Source organism: Diabrotica virgifera, chromosome 8 (genome assembly GCF_917563875.1).
Source record: "Diabrotica virgifera virgifera chromosome 8, PGI_DIABVI_V3a".
In the NCBI taxonomy this organism is placed as follows: Eukaryota; Metazoa; Arthropoda; class Insecta; order Coleoptera; family Chrysomelidae; genus Diabrotica; species Diabrotica virgifera.
Window position 1 is genome coordinate 203,312,064 of NC_065450.1, and position 26,224 is coordinate 203,338,287.

At 33.4% G+C, this 26,224-nt stretch overlaps 1 protein-coding gene and 1 long non-coding RNA gene across 2 annotated transcripts in view; one reads left to right on the top strand and one right to left on the bottom strand.

The window, feature by feature from the left end:
• Positions 1-353: 353 nt before the first annotated feature.
• The window catches only part of LOC114325651 (organic cation transporter protein), a 203,870-nt gene continuing 177,999 nt past the window's right edge, over positions 354-26,224 (top strand). The window contains exon 1 of the mRNA XM_050659632.1: positions 354-933. Within this exon, the coding sequence (XP_050515589.1) occupies positions 557-933 (377 nt within the window). The 5' untranslated portion in view covers positions 354-556. The remainder of the gene's footprint in view (positions 934-26,224) is intronic.
• Positions 5,276-7,098, bottom strand: LOC126890572 (uncharacterized). Its single transcript, XR_007700374.1, has 2 exons — positions 6,686-7,098; positions 5,276-6,527 (listed from the first exon to the last, which is right to left on the bottom strand). It is a non-coding gene; the product is annotated as an uncharacterized LOC126890572 (long non-coding RNA).

A 26,224-nucleotide genomic window follows, 5' to 3' on the forward strand; every position in this document is an offset into this window, starting at 1 on the left:
TTATTTTGGACATATATTTTTTCACCCACAAGAGGGGGTGAAAGTCACCCCTAGGGCAAAAGCACCGGCACAATATCACTTTTTTCTTTGACATGTAAACTATGCGTATGCCAAATTTCATGTCAATCCAAGCGGTTTTTTAAAATTTAGAGCAAAAACCGTGAAAGAATGTAGTACATTCAAAAATACTTAAAAAATTTCAACGCACAAGTTCAGTAAATCGCATGTTTGACGTCTGAATCCGTTTTCGCTACATGCATTACCTGTCGCCGGTGTTTAAGTTGCAAGTAGACGAAGTGTAACACCGACAATGCGCACCATCGTCTAATGCAGTGATAAGAGCGCGCGTTACGATTTCTGCAAGCACGGTAGGGATCGCAATAGCAAAGCAATAGATCATTGTCACATCCCCATCGTGACCTTAAACAATGTTCTATAAAAAGAGTGAAATCATTGACCGCGGTTTCAGTCGATCACCGCTTCTCAGATCCAAATTCGCGATTAGGAATTGCCTCAGCAGCGCAGAGGTTAGCCTGGTCGTAGAAAAATAAAAAAGATGTCGCCGAAACAGGACGAAAAGGCCGATAGCCGGGCTTACAGCAACGACGGGTATGTCAGCGATTCGAACGAGAAATCCAACGCGAAAACTAACGGGAAAAACAATCATTCGATAGACTTTTTGAAAAAGGGAGTTCCGAAAGAGCTTGAATCCGGAAATGATAGCGTCGTGGAAAAGGGAGAACCGTTCGAATTCGACGACTTGTTACCTTACTTGGGCGAGTTCGGCAGGTATCAGAAAATCTTGTTTTTGCTGATGATACCTTTCGCGTTTTTTGTGGCATTTGTTTATTTTACTCAGATCTTCATCACGATCCTTCCTGAGAAGTATTGGTGTCGAATACCAGCTCTTGCTAATCTTACTGTTGAAGAAAGGTAGGTGAAACATAGTTTTTCTAAACAACAGTGCAATTTTTACAGGTTTTCTCATATTTCCATTTTCATCTTTTAAAATATCAATCTTAACATTTTAAAATATTTAAAAAGGATAAACCCTACAGTTGGCTGTGTACCATCGATAAAACAACGCAATATTGAAGTAAAGACTTTCGTCGTATATTGGTATATGCATTTATTAAAATTCTTTAAAAATTCTCAAAAAAAAATGGAAAATCACAAAACGTTTTCGGTCAAAACTGACCATCTTCAGTGTACAATCTTCAGTGTAACTGAAAGGTTTTCACACCTTTTACCGTAGCTAGTTTCAACTACCTGTACACTGGTCGTTTCAAACTGAAAATGGTCAGTTTTGACCGAAAACGTTTTGTGATTTTCCATTATGTTTTGGGATTTTAATAAGTTCATATACCAGTATACGACAGAAGTCTTTACTTCAATGTTACTGTCAAAATATAAATGACTCTTTAAATCATCGTTTGTGGAGTAGCAGGAGGTAATATGTTTTTTGAACTTAGAAGATGTTATTCCTTTTGTACAAAGTGCTAATAGAACAAGTTAAGAAAAAAAAACAATCTAAAACAATCTTATACAGGTTTTTGAAGATTTTAAAAGGTATATCAGGGATAGCTGAATTTAAGATATTTTAAAAAATTACATTTTATCAAATTTGTTATTAAAAAATCCGTTTGAAAAAGTGCTGACTTTTTAGCTTACAAAAATTTATAATAGCTTTGACATTTTTATGCCACGCGCTTGTAAGTATGCTTACTGAAAAGATAATGAAAAAACATAACCTTAGAAAAACTTTCTATGACCAATAGAAATCAAGACAGTACTTCTTTTTTAAAATCATATTTCCATTGTTCATTAACATTAGGAGCTGAAAATTGGACAGATTATGTGATTAAGTAAAGATCTAGATGCTATCTCCCTAATAGCACAAGGACGTCCATTGGACGTCCTTCACGGACTTTAGGGACGTCCATTGGACGTCCGTTTTCGTCCGAGGAACGTCCTTTATATGTCCTATTTTGGTCCAAATGTCGCGCTACCGAACGTCCATTGGACGTCCATCTAAGGTCCGAGGGGACGTATATTGGACCTTAATCGGACGTAATTTGGACCTTGATCGGACGTCCTAGGGGACGTAAATTGGACCTTAATCGGACGTAAATTGGACCTTAATCGGACATAAATTGGACCTTAATTGGACGTAAATTGGACCTTAATCGGACGTAAATTGGACCTTAATAGGACGTAAATTGGACCTTAATGGGACCTTAATCGGACGTAAATTGGACCTTAACCGGACGTACATTGGACCTTAATAGGACGTAAATTGGACCTTAATCGGACGTAAATGGGACCTTAATCGGACGTAAATTGGACCTTAATCGGACGTAAATTGGACCTTATCGGACGTAAATTGGACCTTAATAGGACGTAAATTGGACCTTAATCGGACGTAAATGGGACCTTAATCGGACGTAAATTGGACCTTAATCGGAAGTAAATTGGACCTTAACCGGATGTTCTAGGGGACGTGAATTGGACCTTAACAGGACGTCCAATTTTGGTCCAAATGCCACGTTGCCAAACGTCCAATGGAGGTCCACTTAACATCCGAAGGGACGTTCGGTGGACGTCAATTGGCCTTCATAGGACGTCCCAGTTTGGTCCAATGTCTTGCTGCCGAACATTCATCTAATGTCGTGGGAAATAAAAAATATATTTTTTAAGGAACTTATATTACATCTTATATTAAATTACAATTATTGGATATTACATTATTTACATTAAATTACAATACACTTCTCCAAGAAATTAACGCACCACCTTAAATATGGGGTATTTTTGATGTCTCGTATTTCCTAAACCTGTTGTTTCATCTAAGTGATTTTTTTATAATATTATAGCCTAGGCTATAGGTTACCTCCTTAAGCTTGTCATGCACAGGGAGCTATGCTGTAATATATGTACATTATATCATATCCTCTCTATAGTAATGAATGAGCCTGCAGACAGGAAACAAATGGTTCCGTATGTGCAGGCTCACTCATTACTATAGAGTGCGATGTGATATAATATATATTACAGTATAGCTCCCCGTGCATGACAAGCATAAGGAGGTACTTAACCTATAGCCTAGGGCCTAGGCTAGAATATTATAAAAAAATCACTTAGATGCAACAAAAGGTTTAGGAAATTCGAGACATCAAAAATGCCCAATTTTTAAGGTGGTGCGTAATCGGTTGTATATACAGGGTGTAACAAAAATACACGTCATAAATTAAATCACATATTCTGGGACCAAAAATAGTTCGAATGAACCTAACTTACCTTAGTACAAATATGCATGTAAAAAAAGTTACAGCCCTTTGAAATTACAAAATGAAAATCGATTTTTTTGATTATATCGAAAACTATTAGCGATTTTTTATTGAAAATGGACATGTGGCAGTATTATGGCAGGAATATCTTAAAGAAAAATTATGGTGAAATTTGTGCACCCCATAAAAATTTTATGGGGGTCTTGATCCCTTAGATCCTCCCAAACTTTTGTGTATGTTCCAATTCAATTTTATTATTGTGGTACCATTAGTTAAATTCAATATTTTTGTTTCTTAGTATTTTTCAGATAAGGCAGTTTTTATCGAGTTGCGACTTCTTTTTTAACATGTCTACATAAAAATTTTATGGGGGTTTTGTTCCTTTAAACCCCCCAAATGTTTGTGTACGTTCCAATTAAACTATTACTGAGGTACCATTAGTTAAACAGAATGTTTTTAAAACTTTTTTGCCTCTTTGTATTTTTTCGATAAGGCACATTTTATCGAGATCTGGCTTCTTTTTTAATATGGTTCAAAATATACCTAAAAATGTAAAGCATAAATAAGTCTGCATATTATTACCAAGTCTCCATAATCGTACTTAACCATATACAAATATGTGGTGGATTTGACAAATATTCAAAATATTTCGATAAAAATTGACTTTTCGAAAAAGCAATAAGAGGCAAAAAAGTTTTTAAAACGTGTTTAAATGGTACTACAATAATAATCAAATTGAAACGTGCACAAAAGTTTGGGGGGGTTTAAAGGAACAAAACCCCCAAAATATTTTTATGGGGTGTCCAAATTTTACTATAGTTTTTTCGTAAGATACTGCTGCCATAATAATGCCACATGTCCATTTTCAATGAAAAATCTCTAATAGTTTTCGATATATTGGAAAAAATCACTTCATCTTGTAACTTCAAATGAGTGATAAAGGCACAGAGACTTAGATGGCGAGGTCACATTGAAAGGATGCCAAACACGAGGACTCCAAAAATGGTACTAAACTACACTACAGCTTCAAGAAAGAGAAGAGGAAGGCCGAAAAATAGATGGAAGCAAGAGGTCGAAAAAGATTTGGAAAGAATGGTGCTACAGGGTCAGAAAAGAAAAATGAATAACAGGAAGGAATGGAGAAAAATCACATATCAAGCCAGAGAAGATCTCAGTACATAAAGAAACGTGAAAATGAAGAAAAAAACAAACTTTTCAAGCCATGGGCCTCTAAGGCCCTTAGTGCTATTATATATATATATATATATATATATATATATATATATATATATATATATATATATATATATATATATATAACTTCAAAGGGCTGTAACTTTTCTTGTGTGCACATTTGTACTAAGGTAAGTTAGGTCCAATCAAACTATTTTTGGTCCCAGAATATGTGATTAAATTTATGACCTGTATTTTTGTTACACCCTGTATATATCTACATACTTCGTCTAATTTACTAACTGTTATTTATTTTAACTGAAATATTTAGGCGGTAGGTGTATTCTTTTTTAGAATCACTTTGCCGAGTACAATGGAATTACAGCCACTAGACATATTTTATTATATACGCGTAGAAATAATATTTGAAGATTTCTATTAATGTTACTTTTCTAAAGAAATACACAATAATATGTTTCATTTAATTTGTATAAATGGATTATAAAGCGTTTTTATGAAGCAGATTTGTTCGGATCACACTGTAACTGTAATGGAACGAAGGTGACATTTTAGAATAAATTGGTAACATTTATTTGACAGTTACGGTGATGACACTTCATATTTGTTTATATTCTTTACTATAAGTATCTGTTTTATTTATTATATTTACTGTTTTTATTATTTACTTTACTATAAAAAGATCCTCTACTATAAAAATATAAATTTCACCTAATTTTATAACGACTTGGAATAATCGAGGTATCTGACAACTTTTTTAGTTGTTATTGTAGACAAACTTATACAAAGAAACCTACCAGCTTTTTGCCAAGAGTTCGGAGCCGTTTTTTAATTATTAACAATGCAGTGCAAAAACTCTTGCACTGCAAATCTTAAAAGATTATAACTTAATTCTTGTTCTCTATTTCTTAAGTTTTTACTTATTTACATTGAATATTAATTTGTTTTGTTGTATAATCCACGTTTACAATAATTATGTGATATATTTGATTTAAAATGGATTCAGGATCTTTTTATACTTTGGCAACTATGTCAACTTAGATCTCTGGCGTAGATAATGACCTGCAACAGTAAGTAAATTAGATGGACTGTAGGTTATATTTGGTTCTTGGGACATCAAAGTATATTTTTTAGACATTCCCTGGATATAGTCACTGATGTGACATACCTCCGATTTGTTTTTTCATGAGTTTTGTAAGAGAGACTAAAAACTTTTTTTATAGTCACCTCCTGTTTTCATATATTTTTTGACATGTTTTGTAGTAAATTCAACTATCTATTTACTACAAAACATGTCAAAATTTACATGTGAAAGCAGATGATCCTAAAAATGGTTTTTCATCTCCTACAAAATTCATGAAAAAGCAGATAGGAGAATTATTGTACATTACAATTCTCCGATGTTTGGGAAAAAGGGCTTAAGTCAGAATTGCACATCGATAATGTTTTGATGATTTCTACAGTACTGTAGTAGATTCTACTGTACATACAGTTTACATCTACAACAGTTTTTTTCTGGTCCAGAAATCATCAAAACATTATCAATGTGCTATTCTGACTTAAGTCCTTTTTGCCAAACATAAAAAAACAATCTGGTCATAACTGACCAATGAGCAATTTTAATTTAACCTAAATTACTACTGTTTCTTAAAATGAAGAGCTTACCCCATAGCGTCTCTTATCTAATCTAACAAGATCATGCACTATTCTAACATACACAGGCACAGCACACAAGCACTATGCTCCGTTTTTCACTATCACCTATCACTCAAACTAGTTCAAAAGGCTTTGTCCTCTTCAATCTTCTAGTTTGCCCAGTAGTATCGAGGAGCTGGATTTCCTCGATATTCTTGAACTTATGAAGTTGTTGCTCGTGACCCTGCTATCTTCTTGATATTTGTTGATAAAGTAATAACTTATTATGCATGGACAATGTGGACTTTCTTCCAACTAGCCAATACACTTTTTATATCTCTCTTTTGCCTTTCATAGCCACAAGGCTATACATTTCCTTCTTGGTTTTTTTTTGTAGGCCACTTTCAGCTGATTCTAAAAAAATTAAAATGAAGGGTAATTTTTCTATTCTTTACAATTAAAAATCAAAAGAAATAGGAAATAGGTACTATTTACAGGTAATAATATGCATGCATAAATGATTCGTTTCATAAAGAATAAAGAAAATTGAAAACGGATTTTATAATACTTACAAAATTGTTTAAACAAGAGATCCAGCCAGAGCCCAGAGCAAAAACTAGCAGCATAGAAAAAAGTGTTGTGTGATTTGACTAGCAGACAGTACAGCAGAAAAGCCACTAATTTCCATTTCCCACACCCCCTTATCGATGCATTTTTTTCCAATCAAAATTTTTACTAAATTTTTAGGTTATCGGTTATCTTATGAAAATGAAATGTGATGACCAATGACCACGCGACGCTACATAGATACTCGCGCGGCAAATTTGAAAATGAACGCAAATTGAACAGTAAATGGCCTCTCTTAAAATCTTGTAATGGAAAATTTTACCCCTCCAGGAAGACATTGTACTATGTTCATAGAATATCTTGTGGTAACTTTCCACCCATAATTTAATCAGATAGATGTTCACGGAATAGAACGGTAGTACCTACCTATATTCCTGGAATGTTTTGTGTTGTTAGGATTAAACTTTTATTTTATTTATTCTTGAATATTTCCTATTGTTAAACATTGTAACCAATAATTTACAAATAAGATTTTCATTACATTACATAAAATCAAAAACATGTTTTGGATATTAAACTATATAGTTTGTTTATAATTGTAATAATTATTGTATATACAATTTTGAATTAAGATTTAATCTTTTCGATTTAAACTACAGTAAAACCTGTGTTACCGGCCCCCTGCAAACACCGGCCACCTGTACTAACGGTCAGCTAAAAATTCCCCAAACCAATTACAGTAAAACCTGTCAGTAACGGCCACTAAAAATGAAAAAGCTATTGGCCGATATAGAAAGGTGACCGGTATTGCCAGTTTTTGTAGTCCAGATATAATTGGTTTGGGGAATATTTAAACCGGCCGTTAGTACAGGTGGCCGATTTTATCAGGTGGCCAGTAACACAAGTTTTACTGTATATCTAGACTACAAAAACTGGCAATAACGGCCACCTTTCTATATCGGCCAATAGTTCTTTCATTTTAGTGGCCGTTACTGACAGGTTTGACTGTATTTCATTAACGTAAAGTTAACGCGTAAGTTAATATTTTATTGAATTATTTTGCTATTTGATCCCGTAATTGGTATAATGTGTCCAATATAATATATAAGCGTTCATAAAACGTCCGTATTTCGTCCAGTATGGACGTCCAAAGGACGTTCAACGTCGGACGTCCAAAGGACGTCCATATTTATTCCGTCCGAAGGACGTCCAACGTCGGACGTCCAAAGGACGTCCATATTTATTCCTTCCGAAGGACGTCCAACATGGGACGTCCAAAGGACGTCCGTTTATAGTCCATGGACGTAAGGACCAAAAATGGACCTATTTTGGACGTCCAAAGCACAAACCATACATACTCATAGACGTTTCACGTAAATTGTCAAGGTCAAGACAGCAAATTAGTTACCATTCCAATCCAGAGATGTCGCTGTCAGTCAATTTTCTTGTCATATTTAACAACTGACAGTTGACAATTTAATTCATTTGTTATTTACTTTTTATTTTACAGTTTTTGGTTTAATTATTTTTATAGTGGTGTTACGTTTTTAATTAGATTTAATCACAATATTAATCAATTGTATTAACCATCCGTTTTTATGAGTAGAATTTTTAGTTTACATTGATCATCCCGTGTTGTGTTTCTCCACATTTAAAAAAACAATATAATAGATCCTGAAACAGTTTATTCCAATAGACAAGTGTGTCATCAACATTTCTGGCCTATATATTTTTGGAAGTTTGTAAAAGATTATAAGGTAATATTTATCTAAACAATCATCCTACAAGATTTTTTCAAAAATTTTCATTCAACTCAACACATCAGTGCTTTCACGTGACACATGGCAGTAGTGTTTAGCATTTTGAAAACAAATTGGAATATTTGGAGTTTTCAGTAAAATATTGAATAAAACATTGAATTGTCTTTCTGTTGTTTTAATTTCCTGCGAAATTTCATCAAAAATCCCGCAAAATTTATAAGTTGAAATTCCCACGTAACTAAAATTTGTCAATTTAGTTCCCATTCCAATCAAGAGATGGCGTTAATTCGATCCGAAAGATTAACATGGTCGTGAAACGTCTATAAGTATATATGGTCTGTGGTCCAAAGGACGTCGTGTGCTATTAGGGCTATGTTATTATTCAATTTATAGATGGCATATATACAGAAGATATAAAAAGTTGTAACTTGTTAAAGTGATGGTACTCGAAAACTACCGCCACGTTAAAATGGATGGAAGAACGTTTTTTTAGAATGGAAATTCAAATTGAAGCGCGCTGAAAAAAATTGGCAATATCTAGCCTTCCGTGTCACGCAGAACATCCATTTTTTTAAACTGGGGTAGATTTAGAAAATAATGACTGGGCTACTTTCACCTCTCGGAAAAATCGGATAATCCCGGAAAAATAAATAAATTAGCTTTTCCATAAAAAAATTTAATGAATTTCAATATTATTTCGTAAAAAATATATTTATTGAAATTAAAATAAGAAAAGACTTATTTTTAAGAAGTTTTTGACACTCTCTGAATAAATGGTTTTAAAATCTCGTTTAAAACGAATAATTTTGTACTTTACTACAAGAAGAATAATTAATAATTATTATTATATATTTGTATGAATAATACACATTAATCAATAAAATTTGTATGCTTTCTACGAAATAATAGTAAAATTCAATTTAAAATAAAAAATTTCAACTACTTGATTTTTCTACTGATTGATTTTTTCGGGAATTTCCTATTTTCCCAGGATTTTCCTTTTTTTTTGTGAATTTTCCTATTTTTTCGGAATTTTTCGATTTTTCCTGGATTTTTAGTTTTTTTCGTAATTTTCCGATATTTCAGAATATTTCTAATTTTTTCTGGATTTTTAATTTTTTCCTGGATTGTCAATTTTTTCGGAAATTTTATATTTTTTCAGGATTGTCCTATTTTTCAGAATTTTACGTTTTTTTCGTGAGTTTCCCATTTTTCAGATATTTTCCAATTTTTCTGGGTTTTTCTATTTTTCCTGGATTTTTCGATTTGTCGGGGAGGTGAAAATAGCACAAATGTCGTATAAAAGGTGTGAAATAATTGACCGCGGTTTCAGTCGATCACCGCTTCTCAGATCCAAATTCGCAGAGGCTAGCCTGGTCTCAGCAGCGCAGAGGCTAGCCTAGTCGCAGAAAAATAAAAAAGATGTCGCCGAAACAGGACGAAAAGGCCGATAGCCGGGCTTACAGCAACGTCAGCGATACGAACGAGAAATCTAACGCGAAAACTAACGGGAAAAACAATCTTTCGATAGACTTTTTGAAAAAAGGGGTTCCGAAAGAGCTCGATTCAGGAAATGACGGAGTTGTGGAAAATGGAGAACCGTTCGAATTCGGCGATTTGTTACCCTACTTGGGCGAGTTCAGCAGGTATCAGAAAATCTTGTTTTTGATGATGATACCTTTCGCGTTTTTTGTGGCATTTGTTTATTTTACTCAGATCATCGCGATCCTTCCTGAGAAGTATATTGGTGTCGAATAGCAGCGCTAGCTAACCTTAATATTGAATAAAGGTACATAAAACAGTATAATTTTCACAGGTTTTCTCATATTTTCATTTTCATTTTAAAATAGCAATCTTAACATTTTAAAATAATTAACAAACAATATTTAAATGACTCTTTTCTTCTTTTCTAGAGTTGGTACCGGGAGATTATATATTTTTTAACGATTTTTTTCACTTACATACAAGATGGCCTACCTTATGTATAAACCTTTAAATCGTTTTCATACCATTTCACGTTAACCATTTCTTCTTTTTCTTCATTTGTCGTGCTCGATTATCGAGCATTGGCTATCAAATTGGCTATAGTAATCTTGTTGACGGCAGCTCGGAAAAGGGAAGCAAAGGGTCTGTTGAACTGTGGTTAAAACATTCTCTCAGGTTTTTAAGCCATGACGTTCTTCTTCGACCTGGTCCTCTTATTCCGTCTACCTTGTCTTGTATTATTAAATGGAGTATATTATATATCCCTGGGTGTTGCATAAAATGGCCAAAATATTCAAGTTTTCGATTTTTAACTGTTCTAACGACTTCCGTGACTTTTCCTATCCGATGCAAAACAACTTCATTACGAACTCTATCCACCCAACTTATTCGTAGGATTCTTCACACTAGAAGTGTATCCGTTAAAGTCCAACCTTCGACACCGTACAAAAGAGTAGAGAACACATAACATCTTACTAATATAATTTTCAGGTTCAAAGTAATGTTGTTTCCACATAAAAGATTCTTTATCTTATAGAATGCAGCTCTGGCTCTATTCTCTACACCAGTGGTTCCCAACCTGTTTTGCCTGGCGACCCACCTTTTGACGTTTTTTTATATTCGCGACCCATCCCTCGCCCATGATGATAGAATAAAATAAAGAACACATCTGAAGACTCATCTGAAATCCGCCCGCGACCCACTAGTGGATCGCGACCCACCGTTTGGGAAACGCTGGGTTATGTCTTTGATTTTCTGCTGCTGTATTTTGGTCTTGGTCAAATATTAAAAGCATTAAAAAAAGTAAACTATAGGCATTTTGTTACATAAAATATGCCGCTCGTTCTTCTTCTGTGCTCAGAATTTTTCTACGCCTTAGGGGTTGTGAAAAAAAAATTCTTAGAGATTTGGAAATTTCGTAACATTAAAAAATTCATATTTTGTCCAATTTGAGTCCAAGAGTTAGACAGTAGACCTTTTATGACATAAAAGATGCCGCTCGTTCTTCTTCTGTGCTCAGAATTTTTTACGGCTTACGGTTTGTGAGATTTGGAAATTTCTTTCTTGAATTTTTTTACCCGCGCTTGCTTAAATTTTTACCCGCGATTTCTTGAATATTTACCAGCGCTTGCTTGAATTTTTCTACGTCTTAAACTTTGTGAGAAAAAAATTCTTAAAAATTTGTAAATTTCGTAACATTAAAAAATTCATATTTTGTCCAATTTGAGCCAAAGAGTTAGACTGTAGACCTTTTCTGACATAAAATATGCCGCTCGTTCTTCTTCTGTGCTTAGAATCTTTCTATGGCTTACGGTTTGTGAGAAAAAAATTCTTAGGGATTTGGAAATTTCCTAACATTAAAAAATTCATATTTTGTCCAATTTGAGTCAAAGTATGTGAATTTTTAATGAACTCTAGTCTTCCCGCAATTGATTTTCTCTTGAAGAATCATGTAAACTCAAAAAAACATGGATTTTCAATAAAAAACTTTATACCAAAATTTTTTCATGGGTTATAGTACGTATTCTAATTTATTTGGTCATGTCCCAGTTCTCATTTAGATTACAACTAAGGTACGTGATACTGTTAGTTCTCTCCAGTTGTTCACTATAAGCTGATACTACTTCCGGTTGTATTGACGTCTTACTGACAACCATCACCTTGGTATTTGCAGTGTTTAGCTTGAGTCCAAATTCATCACACGTTGTGGTAATCCTAATAATCAGATGTTGAAGTTCTTCGTAATTGCTTGCAGTTAACATCGTGTCATCCGCGTATCTCAAATTATTAATATTGCCGCCATTCATTTTGATACCACATTGAACTTACTGCTTTACTTGTCTTCGTATTTGAAGTTCTTCAAAAGTGTCCCGGTCAATCCTGATGTTTGCACGTTGATGCCAGTAAAGATTTTTAATAATGCGTAGTAGTAGGTTCTTTAACGGTAAAATATTGCAAAACCTCTAAATTTTGACATAAAATTTGGCAAACACATAGCTAACAAGTCAAAGAAAAAAAGTGATATTGTGCCGATATGTGCTTTTGCCCTGGGGGTGGTTTTCACCACCTCTTGGGAGTGAAAAAATATTCGTCCAAAGTAAGTCCGGAAATGGAAAAACTGACTAATTTTAAGTAAATTTTGTTCTATAGAGTTTTTTCACTAAGTCAATCCTTTTCGAGTTATTTGCCAGTGAATATGTTCATTTTTTCAACAAAATAACCACGCTTTTAGACGGTTTTTCGCAAAAAGCTCAAATAGTAAGTATTTTATCGAAAAAACATTCTTAGCAAAAAATAGTAAAAAAAATAAAAAATTTAAAAAAGTGGTGTATATATCACGTCTCTATACCTAGTAGAAGCAGAGTTATAGCTAATGAAAAATAGGTTCATATTCGTCAAATGCCAAATGGAATACTTTAACGTAAAATAACCAAAAATGAAGCACATTTCGGGGAAAACTCATTACAACTTATTTAAAGTGTCTTCTAAAAAAGCTTCATTTTTGTTTTATAAAAAAAATTTGTAGCATCAAAAGTAAACAAGTTACGCTCAAAATAAAGTTATTCCCTTTTTTTTGGTAAAAATATCGGGAAAATCACCCCCTAATTAGTATCTCAAATGAACTTAATCGTTACGACTTCACAAGTTTCTTGACTCGTGTATGTATTGTTTATATGATCTGTAAGTTTCATCGGTTCAAAGTCCTTAATTTTGAAAGGGCTGTAGTTAAAAGGGGTTGAACGAGTCACTGATCACGAATGTATGCAAATTTAGAAATACCAAATCTTAATCAATTTTTGTCTAACAGAAAAACAAAAAAATACATGATATTCAGAAAAGCAATGCTGACTTTTTTTGTTTTTGATATTTTTGGTATCTCTAACAATTTTTCAGTTATTTCGAAAAAAAGCATATTTTTCAAAATTAAATTTTTTAAAAATTTTACTTTAAAACCAAATTTTTTCAAAATTTTACTTTAAAACCAAATTTTTTCAAAAATAAACACTTTGAATCGATGAAACTTACAGATCATATAAACACAACATAAGTAAAATAATTTGTGGAGCGGTAACGATTAATTTCATTTAAGTTGATAATTAGGGGGTGGTATTCTCAATTTTTTTTTTGCCAAAACAAAAGGGACCAACTTTATTTTGAGCGTAACTAATTTAAAAATGCCAGAAACTTTTTATAAAAACAGAAATAAAGCATTCTTTAAACACTTTGAAAAAGTTATAATGGGTTTTCCCCAAAAAGTGCTTAATTTTTTGGATATTTCACGTCGAAATATTCTATTTGAAATTTGGTGAATATGAATATTTTTTTCATTGGCTATAATTCTGGTTCTACGAGGTCCAGAGACCTAACGCGTACACCATTTTTTTACTTTTTTACAGGCTCTATTTTTGCTAAGAAAGGTTTTTTCGACAAAATACTTCTTTTTGAGTTATTTGCTAAAAACCGTCTAAAAATGTGGTTATTTTGTTGAAAAATGAACATATTCACTCGCAAATAACTCGAAAAGTGTTGACTTGGCGAAAAAGCTCTATAGAACAAAAGTTACTTAAAATTAGTCAGTTTACCCATTTCCGGACTTATTTTGGACATATATTTTTTCACCCCCAATAGAGGGTGAAAGTCACCCCCAGGGCAAAAGCACACATCGGCACAATATCACTTTTTTTCTTTGACATGTAAACTATGCGTATGCCAAATTTCATGTCAATCCAAGCGGTTCTTTAAAATTTAGAGCAAAAACCGTGAAAGAATGTACTATAGGTTTTTATCATCAATAGCCACCTGCTGAAGAATGGCAATCATTTCGGTATGTTTTACTGGATCAAAGGCCTTCTTAAAGTCAATGAACCACATATAAACCGGATGTCCGACATCTCTGCATCTCTGTACAATAACCTGAATCGTTGATTGAGTATACGGATACTCAATTAACGCCTGAATACTAAATAATGCATCTCTTTTAGCCATTTACCCCAGTCAATCTGTCAAAAAATAATCGAACAAGGTTTTTGAAGGTTTTAAAAGGTATATTATGAGAGATACCTGATGACAAATCCTTGAAGACGTACATCTGATTTTGCTTTGTTTTATTGAATAGTCATAAAAAGTGAAAATTATTTTTTGCCTATAAAACGTTTTTTATACATTTTAGAGAAAAGTGGTTCAAATATAAGTTGTAGATCTTATCTTTAATTTGCATGGTTCTAAATTAAAGTAAATAAACAATTGACAAAGATAATGGCAAAACGTGCAAAAAACCCTTATTTTGCAATAATTGATAAATTTTAATAACTTTGTTTTTTTGCAAAACGAAATAACTAGGTACTTGAAATTGTAGCAAATAATGAGTTATTAAAGCATACTAGTGCAGTCACTGAAGGTTTTTACCTCCGATTTCGTTGAACCTCCATCGATTTGCATGAAAATTGGTGAGCAGTTAGAGAATACCTCAAGACACAAAAGTAACATGGTGACAACTTGCGCTTTTACCCTGGGGGTGGATACCACCCTTCCTCTGTGGTGAAAATTATTTTTTTAGACATCACCCCACAAATCGATAAAAGAAAAAATTTTAAGTAAAATTTTTATATCAAGTATTAAAATAAATTACTAATTTTTGAGTTATTAATAATTAGTAGTACTTAACAATTTTGATAAAATGTTAACTATTATACAGGGTGTAACGAAAATACAGGTCATAAATTTAATCACATATTCTGGGACCAAAAATAGTTTGATTGAACCTAACTTACCTTAGTACAAATGTGCATATAAAAAAAGTTACAACCCTTTGAAGTTACAAAATGAAAATCGATTTTTTCCAATATATCGAAAACTATTAAAGATTTTTTATTGAAAATGGACATATGGCATTTTTATGACAGTAGCATCTTAAGAAAAAATTGTAGTGAAATTTGGACACCCTATAAAAATTTTATGGGGGTTTAGTTCTTTTAAACCCCCCAAACTTTTGTGTACGTTCCAATTAAATTGTTATTGTAGTACCATTACTTAAACACAATATTTTTAAAACTTTTTTGGCTTTTAGTACTTTTTCGAAAATTCAGTTTTTATAGAGATATTTTGAATAATTGTCAAATCCACCACATATTTTTATATGGTTAAGTACGATTATGGAGACTTGGTAAAAATATGAAAATTTATGTATGATTTACATTTTTAGGTATATTTTGAACCGTATTAAAAAAGAAGCCATATCTCGATAAAAGTTGCCTTCTCGAAAAAATATAAAGAGGCAGAAAAGTTTTAAAAACATTTTGTTTAACTAATGATATCGCAGTAATAGTTTAATTGGAGCGTACACAAACATTTGGGGGGTTTAAAGGAACAAACCCCCCATAAAATTTTTATGTAAACATATTAAAAAAGAAGGCGCAACTCGATAAAAACTGCCTTATCGAAAAAATACTAAGAGCCAAAAAAGTTTTAAAAATATTGAATTTAACTAATGGTGCCACAATAATAATTTAATTGGAACGTACAGAAAAGTTTGGGGGGGTTGAAGGGAACAAAACCCCCATAAAATTTTTATGGGGAGCACAAATTTCACTATAATTTTTCTTTAAGATGCTCCTGCCGTAAGAATGCCACATATCCAATTTTAATAAAAAATCTCTACTAGTTTTCGATATATTCGAAAAAATCGATTTTAATTTTGTAATTTCAAAGGGCTATAACTTTTTTTATGTGCATATTTGTACTAAGGTAAGTTAGGTTCATTCGAACTATTTTTGATCCCAGAATATGTGATTTAATTTATGACCTGTATTTTTGTTACACCCTGTATACGCCATACAATTTTGCGTGGAACTGCTCACCACTGAATTTGAAGTCAGATTTTTTATTTGTTGGAATGCAGTATGGCTGCATAATGCAATTGAAATGTGAATTTTTTATCAGTTTTGTAATATTTGTTGAAAACTATTGTGAGTATAGTCAGAAAAATTCAGTAATATTCAGTTCGTAATGTTTTTAGAGAAAATAATTTTCCTCCTCTTTTCATTAATCACTTTTTGAATAATCTTGTATACCATAGGTGTGGCCACAACGGGTGGCACGTGTGTCGTGGAACCCACACTAAATTTCTTGGGGCGAAAAAATTGGGACCGTTCACTTCTATAAACAACTAATCTGTGAACAAATTAGCAGCAAGTTCGGAACTTACTTCAATCACCAGACTTTTCAGGGTTCCAAATGCTTGCTTTTGAAGAATTAGGGATCTGTATTTAAGGGAGGTTATGGTTTGAAAATTTTGAAATTTTCGATTTTTTTTTTGCTATTTTAAATAAAAGCACATAGTGGGCTCCGATAAGTACTTAGTCTACAAAAGAAAAAAGGAAATTTTTGGAAAAGTGGCAATTTATTTCTCTACATAGTCTCATTTTAGCTCGATACACTTGACCCAGCGATGCTCCAACTTCTTTAACCCGTCTGAAAAATACCTTTTCTCGAGGTCTGCAAAATAGGCTTCCGTGGCGGCGATGACCTCCTCATTCAACTTAAATTTCTGCCCAGCGAGTGTCTTTTTCAAGTTTAGATACAAATAGTAGACGCACGGGGCCAAATCTGGAGAATACGGTGGATGGGGCAACAGTTCGTAGCCCAATTTGACCAATTTGGCCATGGCGACGGCGGAGGTGTGAGCCGGTGCGTTGTCATGGTGAAAGATCACTTTTTTTTTGCTAAATGAGGTCGTTTTTTCTTCAATTCGGCGTCGAATCGGCACAATAATTCGGCATAATATGGCATGTGATCGTTTTGCCCTTCTCCAAGAAGTCGATGTAGATTACACCTTGTGAATCCCAGAAAATGCTGGCTATCACCTTTCCGGCCGATTGGACAGTCTTCGCCTTCTTCGGACTTCGGAGCACGTTCGCCTGGTGCTGTCTACTCTTTCGACCCTTGGTTTCTGGTGTATACCAGTAAATCCATGTTTCGTTGACGGTTATGAAACGACGTAAAAACTTCTTTGGATCACACTTAAATAGCGCCAAACACTGCTCTGAAGTGGTCTCACAGTTGCGCTTCTTGTCTGAAGAGAGCAAAGGTGGCACCCATCGCGCCGACAGCTTTCTCATGGCTAAAATTTCATGCAGGATATGACCTACGCGGTCTTTTGAGATGCCTACTGTGTCAGCTATCTCGTTCAGCTAAGATCTTGGTTTTTTGTCACGTTGTTCTCCGTGGTAGCCATTTTCGGGGCACCTACGCGTAGCTCATCAAAAACCGACGTTCGTCCACGTTGAAACTCATTAAACCAATTTTTGACAGTTTTCATCGAAGGACAAGAGTCACCGTACACAGCATCTAAGCGCTCTTTGATTTCGCTGCGTGATTTCCCTTTCAAAAAACAAGAATCGAATCACCGACCGATATTGCTCTTTTTCCATTTTTCCATCGGGTAGAGGGGTTAAGTACTTATCTGACTGCCGTAGTAACTTCAAGAATATTCTCCAAACATTTCAGATTGATAGGATCAAAATTGCCGGAAATACAGCATATTAAATATAAAGCAGCTTTCCAGCAGCTTCGCGCCAGCGAGCTTCAGCGTAGTGAGAAACGTTCAACGCCTGTTCCCCTTCGTTATTACTTTACGATTTGACAGACGAAAAAGTAATTGAAAATAAAATTGTCAAAACTTTAAACGTGTTTTCCCAAAACTGCTTTTTCAAAGGCGGTGGACATTGTACCCGAAATTTTGCACAGGTTTTCTTTTTAGACATTTCGTGAGGTAACGCTGTTGAGACATTTTTTGGTTTATTCTTATTTTGTTTAACAATAATAAATATGTTGATTTTCACCATTTTTTACAAGAAATTTCGATATTTTGACTTCTGAGTGATGCCAAAAACTCAAAAATCGTTTAAACTAGTAGTCTAGAAACTCATAGTCTAATAAAATCTTTTTAAATTTTTCGTTTTGCATGATCTAATAGGGCTTTTCAACGCTTCTCATTTGTTTCGAGCCTCTGTCATATGTCATATATCAGTATTATACACGGATTATAAGACATATGACAGAAGCTCGAAACAAATGAGAAGCGTTGAAAGGCCCTATGACGAGTTCTGATGTCCACCGCAAAATCCTTTTTTTTGAGGTGTCTGTAAAAATTTGCCACCGTTAGCTTATTTTTTAATATTTTGACTTCAAATTTTCTTTGAATTGTACTTACTGAATGTAATTATAGTAGGGGAGGAAAGTATGATAAATTTGCAGTTACTCGAGCGTTATGGGGACCTATTGGGTTGTGAAGAGTAGGTCCTAAAACAAAAAAAAGTTAAGTTAAGTTTTCCATAAAGTGGGGGACTTTCCATTTTTTTACCATCCAACAATCGTTTTTCCGATTATAGCGCCATCTATCCATAATTCGAAAAAATGTCTCGAATAAAAGTTGCTTATTTTTACGTAAAGAATCCAAATCTGCAATAAATATTGGGGGCTTCTATTTAAGATTTTAAAGTAACCCCCACCCCACCTCCGTGAGGGGCGAAGTTTGGTGCCATTGGATAGATTTTTCAAAAATATTGAATACGTGTATTTTGCAGTTTTTCAATCTGACGTTCATTTCTCGAAATATTCGCTTTTTTTGTGACACTTTGTGACTCGCCCATTTCCTAACGCCCCGCTCAAATCGTCAGATTTTTTAAATATATACTGTTTTGCATGTACTTAACTGACCTTATTTTAATCTGACGATTTCGAGTTTTTCTAAGAATAGATTTTTTTTTCGGACCCCCTTAACAAACCCCCTGTATTAAGAGCCAATATATGTAGAGGTACATTTACAGGGTATAAGGTTTCTCCCCATTTGATAATCTGATGCGCTCGAGTAACTGCAAAAATCCTTGCTTGGTGGGCTCTCCTACCATCTTGAATTCAAAAATTAAATAATTCTACCATAGCTTCAAAAAAATTCACACAAAAATGTGCTTGAAATTTTAATTTCACACCATACCCCACCCCCCTCCCTTAATAATATTTATTACAGAGTAAGAAGACACTTGTAATAAGCTTCAAATTGACATTAATACTCCTACAAAACGTAAAGATTCTACTATATACATAATAATGCTGCAAATGCTTTACAGTTAACGATAAAAAAAAGTGAAACTATTTGTATTTGATCCGCTTTTAGGCCGAATGCTTCAGTTCTTAAACGACAAATTTAATGGTAGGGGAGCAAAGTATGCTAAATGTGCAGTCACTCGAGCGCTTTGGAGACCTATTGGGTTGTGAAGAGTAGGTCCTAAAACCAAAAAAAGTTAAGTAACATTTTCCATTTTAGTGGGCGCTTGCCATTTTTTAATTTAATTTTCCATTTCCAACAATTCTTTTTTCCGATTATAACGCCATCTATGCATAATTCGGAAAAATGTTTCGAATAAAAGTTACTTATTTTTTCGTAAGGAATCCAAATCTGCAATAAAAAAAATGGGGGCTCCTATTTAAGATTTTAAAGTAACCCCCCTACCCCACCTCCGTGGGGGGTCGTGTTTGGTGCCATTCGATAGATTTTTCAAAAATATTAAATAAGTGTATTTTACAGTTTTTCGATCTGATGTTCATTTAGCGAAATATCGCGGGATTCGTAATTAAAATATTAAATTTACCCCCACCCCTCTCCGTGGGAAGTCGTGTTTGATATCATTCGATAGTTTTTTAAAAAATATTGAGCACATATTTTTTAGTTTTTCGATCTGTCATTCATTTCGCGAAATATTCGCTTTTTTTCTTGTGAAACTTTGGGACTCGCCCATTTCCTTACGCCCGGCTCAAATCGTCAGATTTTTGAAATATACACTATTTTGCAAGTACTTAATTTACCTTATCTTAATCTGACAATTTCGAGTTTTTTTAAGGATAGATTTTTTTTTCGGGCCCCCCTTAACGAACTCCCCTGTGTTAAGAGCCAATATATGGTACAGTTATATATGCAGGGTACCAGGTTTCTCCCCATATGATAATCTGACGCGCTCGAGTAACTGCAAAAATCCCCGCTTGGGCTCCCCTACCATAACCAAGAATAAAAAAAATTATTCAGTAGGCAAAACCATATGGTTAATGGTTATATAGATAAACTAGGAAATCAAGATTTAAAATACACCTCAGAACATTTTGATTTGAATTTTGGATTTAAAAAATTATTTAAAAAAAATGTATATGACACTGTTTTTGGATGGTTATACAGATCTTGCTAATTTCATTATCGATGAAAGTTTTTAAAATCAATAAAAACACTTGTTTACAGCATAGGCTTAGTCAGTTTTTTTTTAGTCTGGGTTCCAATGCTGAAAATCGTGCCCTAGCCCCCCCCCCTACATACTTTCATTTTATGAAAATATCATTGTTGGAAATTAAAATATATGTAGGAGGGCTAGGTATGTAACGACTAAAAGAAACTGACCACGCCTATGCTGTATACAAGTGTTTTTATTGATTTTAAAATCTAACATCGATAATGAAATTAGCAAGATCTGTATAACCATCTATAATAAATAGGTACTCTAATTCAGCGGTTCTCAACCACTGTGTCGCGACACACTGGTGTGCCGGAAGAACCTATCAGGTGTGTCGCGAGATTTACGAATACGATATTTTTATTTATATTTTTTTACTTGTTTTAATATACCAATCATGCATTCAACCATTTTTTTACCTATTAGGTATATACCACGTTCATCATCATCATTCTCTTTGCCTTATCCCTATGCGGGGTCGGTTTCCCTAATTGCATCTCTCCTCACAATTCTATCTTGGGTCATATCAATGTTAATCCCCTTTACCAACATGTCCTGCCTTATCGTCTCCCCCCAGGTCTTCTTTGGTCTTCATTTCCTACTCCTTCCAGGAATCTGCACTTCAGCTATTCTTCGTATTGGGTGATTAACGTCTCGACGTTGAACATGACCAAACCATCTTAACCTATGCTCTCTCATTTTGGCATCAATTGGTGCCACACCTAGACTTCCCCTAATATACTCATTTCTAATTTTAACCTTCTTTGTCACTCCACTCATCCATCTAAACATTCTCATTTCCGCCACATGCATTCGTTGTTTCTTTTTCTTTTTCACTGCCCAACATTCAGTTCCATGCATCATAGCCGGTCTTATGGTTGTTTTATAGAATTTTCCCTTCAGCTTTATTGGTATATTTCTGTCACACAACACACCACTCGCTTCTTTACACTTCATCCATCCAGCCCTAATTCTACAGCATGCATCTCCATCTATTTCTCCATTACTCTGTAATACTGATCCTAGGTACTTAAAACTATTGCTTTTCACAATCATTTCACCATCCAAAGATACCATTTTATTTGTAGTAACTCCATCTTTAAATGAACATTCCAAATACTCCGTTTTTGTCCTACTAAGTTTTAAACCTTTTTCCTCCAGAGCTTGTCTCCACTGTTCCAGTTTTGTTCTAAATTTCTTTCACTATTTCCTATTAACACTACATCATCAGAATACATTAGGCACCATGGAATATTACCCTGTAGTTTCGCTGTTATCTGGTCCAAAACTAATGAAAATAAATAAGGACTAAGCACCGAGCCTTGGTGTAATCCTACTTTCACCTGAAATTTATCACACCTGTCTCTCCCACACCTGTCCTAACACTAGTTGTTACTCCCTCATACATATCTCTCACAATCTTTACATATTCGCCAGGGACTCCTTTCTTATTGAGTGCCCACCACAGAACCTCTCGAGGAACTTTATCATATGCTTTCTCAAGATCAATGAATACCATATGAGCGTTGGCTTCTTTATTCCTGTATTTTTCTATCAGTTGCCTTACAATGAAAATTGCATCTGTTGTTGATCTGCCCTGCATAAAACCAAATTGATTATCCGATATTTCGGTTTCTTCACGTATCCGTCTATCAATTACTCTCTCCCATATTTTCATGGAGTGGCTAAGTAGTTTTATAGCCCTGTAGTTTGTGCATTGTTGTATGTATCCCTTGTTTTTGTAGACAGGTACTAATATACTGCTTCTCCATTCGTCTGGCATTTGTCCAACTTCCATAATTCTATTAACGTATAGAATATATACCTATTAGGTATATAGGTACCACGTTATACCAATCAATAAAGTGCCAATCCGTAATTGTTTCTTCTCTAACTGTTTTTAATATATATCTTTTTAATATATTCATCTGTACTGTCCTACCACTAGCAAAAATTTGTACATATAAGGGTGTCGCGAATCTGTAGTGCGTCGCTGAGTAAAAAAGGTTGAGAACCGCTGCTCTAATTAACAAGTCTAAGATATTAATCCAGCTGATAAACACCTAAAATTATTTCCGCGAGGAATTAATCACACCATATAACTAACCAGTATATTAGCACATACTTTTACTAACTTTTATTAGATTATAGTCTCTTAAATGATAATTATTACAAATTAGTCACTAATTAGATCAATTAGAGCAGATTTGAGTTGCACAATGCAATGAAAGGGGCAACGAATGTTTTGAAGCAACCTTGAAAATTTATTGAACTCAAAAATGCAAGAACAATATCTTATTTATTATTCTAGCTGGGAAATAAGCGACAATTTAACTAAAAAATTATTTTATTACTTCGGATGTCGTTATCAAAATACAAAATCTATCTAAATTGAACAAAAATGTTGTTGCCTACTAAAATCCTTCTAATAATTTTTTTTAACCTGACTCATTTATATCGGCAATTCAGACACATATTATACATTTTAAAGTAGAGAACTTTAAAATGATATTGCCAATATTTACGAATTGCGTTCCTGGGACGACTTTATTGAAAGATAGTTCATTCGATTACATGAAATCAACTTTAACTCAGGAATATCTGTCACAACAAAATCATAGCACGCGATTTGTCTTTAAAAAGACAACCACATGAAATGGTGACAGTAAAATTCTCGTGTTAGTTATTCCATAGTAAATCACGAGGAAAAACCAGGAAAAACCCTCATATTCTATCCCGACATTGTAAATATTTGGTTTTACATTCAGTTTACTGTCAAAACTAACACCAAACGCTGATTTTATATGTATGTTATTTTAAATTATAAATAATATTAATAATACATAGACATTATATAAATTATGTACTATCCTCGATCTGTTATTGACTTACATATACAGGGTGTTTGATAAAGAATGGGCCATAGCTTAACCTTAGATTCCTGAGCTTAAAATAGATCGATTTAAGCTAACTTACCTTAGTACGAAAGTTGATAAGAACCGAAATACAGGGTGTCAAAGTTAAACTTATATTTTATTTATTCTTGAATATTTCCTAACAGGCATGGGATAATAACACTAAATTTGGTAAACGGGGTTTTTTTCACATACGCCTTTCAGCGCTCATTTAATATGTTCATTTTTTTTATTACCCACTCTACATACATAAATTATAGAGCGCATTTTTAAATTTTCTTAAAAATCTTCCTTTTTCTCCATTTAATTCGAAAGTGATAAGAGATACGTAAAAAATACCTTACAAAAATGTAGGTTTTCTTATAGATAAAAATTTTATTTTTCTTTCATTACTGTATCTCATTATCATTTTCGAGTTACATGGAGTAAAAGGAAGATTTAAAAAAAATTAAAAATGCTCTCTATAATTTGATCTCACTTTTTTTCAAAAACCATACATTTTAAACCCGTCCAACTTGTTGAACATAGAAATAACACTATAGTAAAAGGTATTGTAGAAACAAAACGATGCATTTAAATCTGGTGGATGAGGGTTTAAAATATACATACTTCGCATTTTATCTTAAAATAAATTAGTTATCTTTTTTTGTTGCACCATATCTCGCTTAGTTTGAATGTAATCAAAATTTAACAGTGCGGTCGTTTTAAAGGTCTTTTCAGGCAGTACTTACAAAAGATATTGATAGCATTATACCCTTAAAATCGACCATTTCTCTGTTATTAAGTTGAACACACCCATTTAAGCATGCACAAAAAAATTTCTTTTCACCTACCATATCTTTTTTTATGTTATCACTAGAAGACTCATGAAGGAACGAATCTTTGATTTTTCATAAGCTACAAAAATTTTTTATATAGTTTTTTTTCGCTAGATGCATAAATTTTAAGGTATTCGCAAAAAACCGTCCGAAAAGGCGGCATTTTTCAATGAAAATGGCAAATTTTCAACCATGAATAACCCAAAAGGATTCAGTTTAAAAAAATTATAGAACAGTGCACCCGCCGTCTTTGCGGTGCTGCCAACGGCCCAAAAATCCCTAAATTTACGACTTCTGTCCTTTTTGAATGAATAGTGTTAAGAATATGCAATTGGTTTTCTAGAAATGAATGCCCACTTATATTCCATTGATGGATGTACTATGTACTTAAATGTTATTAGATTTTAATTTTTATATACAAATTTTTTTGTACAGTATTTTTGTCGCCCTCTCATAATTTGCCGCCCTAGGCAACTGCCTATATTGCCTAATGGATAAAGCAGCCCTGCCCAGAGGGCGCCACATACATCCCCCACTCTATATACTTGTTGAATCAAAACTATTATTCTCTTAATATTTTTACTTAAAAAAGATATACCACATTAATCTCGCTAAACTCAACTGTTTTCGAGATAAACGCATTTTAAGTCTGCGATACAACATAATTTTTTGCATAATAGCATTGTAGTTACACCCGAAAAATAACTTAAAACCATATCTAATAATTGTGCCAGTTCTCATATTTATGTCATTGCATCGCAAATTCCACTTGAAGAAATTTGCAATACATTTTTGAAAATTTTTATGGTATTAAGTTATTTTTCGGGTGGAACTACAATATTATGCAAAAAATTATGTTGCCTCGCAGATTTAAAATGCGTTAATCTCTAAAACGGTTAAGTTTAGAGAGATGAATGTAGTATATCTTTTTTAAGTAAAAATATTAAGAGAATAAGTTTTGGTTCAAAAAGTATGTAGAGTGGGTAATCAAAAAAAAAAAAATGAACATATTAAATGAGCGCTGAAAGGCGTATGTGAAAAAAACCCCGTTTACCAAATTTAGTGTTATTATCCCATGCCTGTTAGGAAATATTCAAGAATAAATAAAATATAAGTTTAACTTTGACACCCTGTATTTCGGTTATTATCAACTTTCGTACTAATGTAAGTTAGCTTAAATCGACCTATTTTAACATCAGGAATCTAAGATTAAGCTACGGCACATTCTTTACCTTACACCCTGTATATGAGGATAGTACATAATTTATACAGAGAGAGAGTCTGTAAAGTGGAATAAATTCAATATCTCAAATACTAATTGTTTTTTTGGAAAATGCTCAGACCCGTCGATTAGTATTTCAAATTGTCCTTTTTGACATTCAATAAAAATGTATACAGGGTGTCCCAATTTAGAGATATGACGTCATCGTCGATTTTATTAAATGGCAACACTGTCATTTTGATAGCTAATTTGATAGGGTTTGTAAAGTTATACATAACTGCAAAATATCAAATTTTTATTCTCTACCATTTACAAGATAATAGAAAATAACAAAGTTATATCTGTAATTTGGAATATATTCAATAATTAAAATACTAACTGTTTTTTTGAAAAATGCTCAGACCCGTCGATTAGTATATCAAATTGTCATTTTTGACATATAATAATAATGTATACAGGGTGTCCCAATTTAGAGATATGACGTCATCGTTGATTTTCTTAAATGGCAACACTATCATTTTGATAGCTATTTTGATAGCGTGTGTAAAGTTATACACATCTGAAAAATT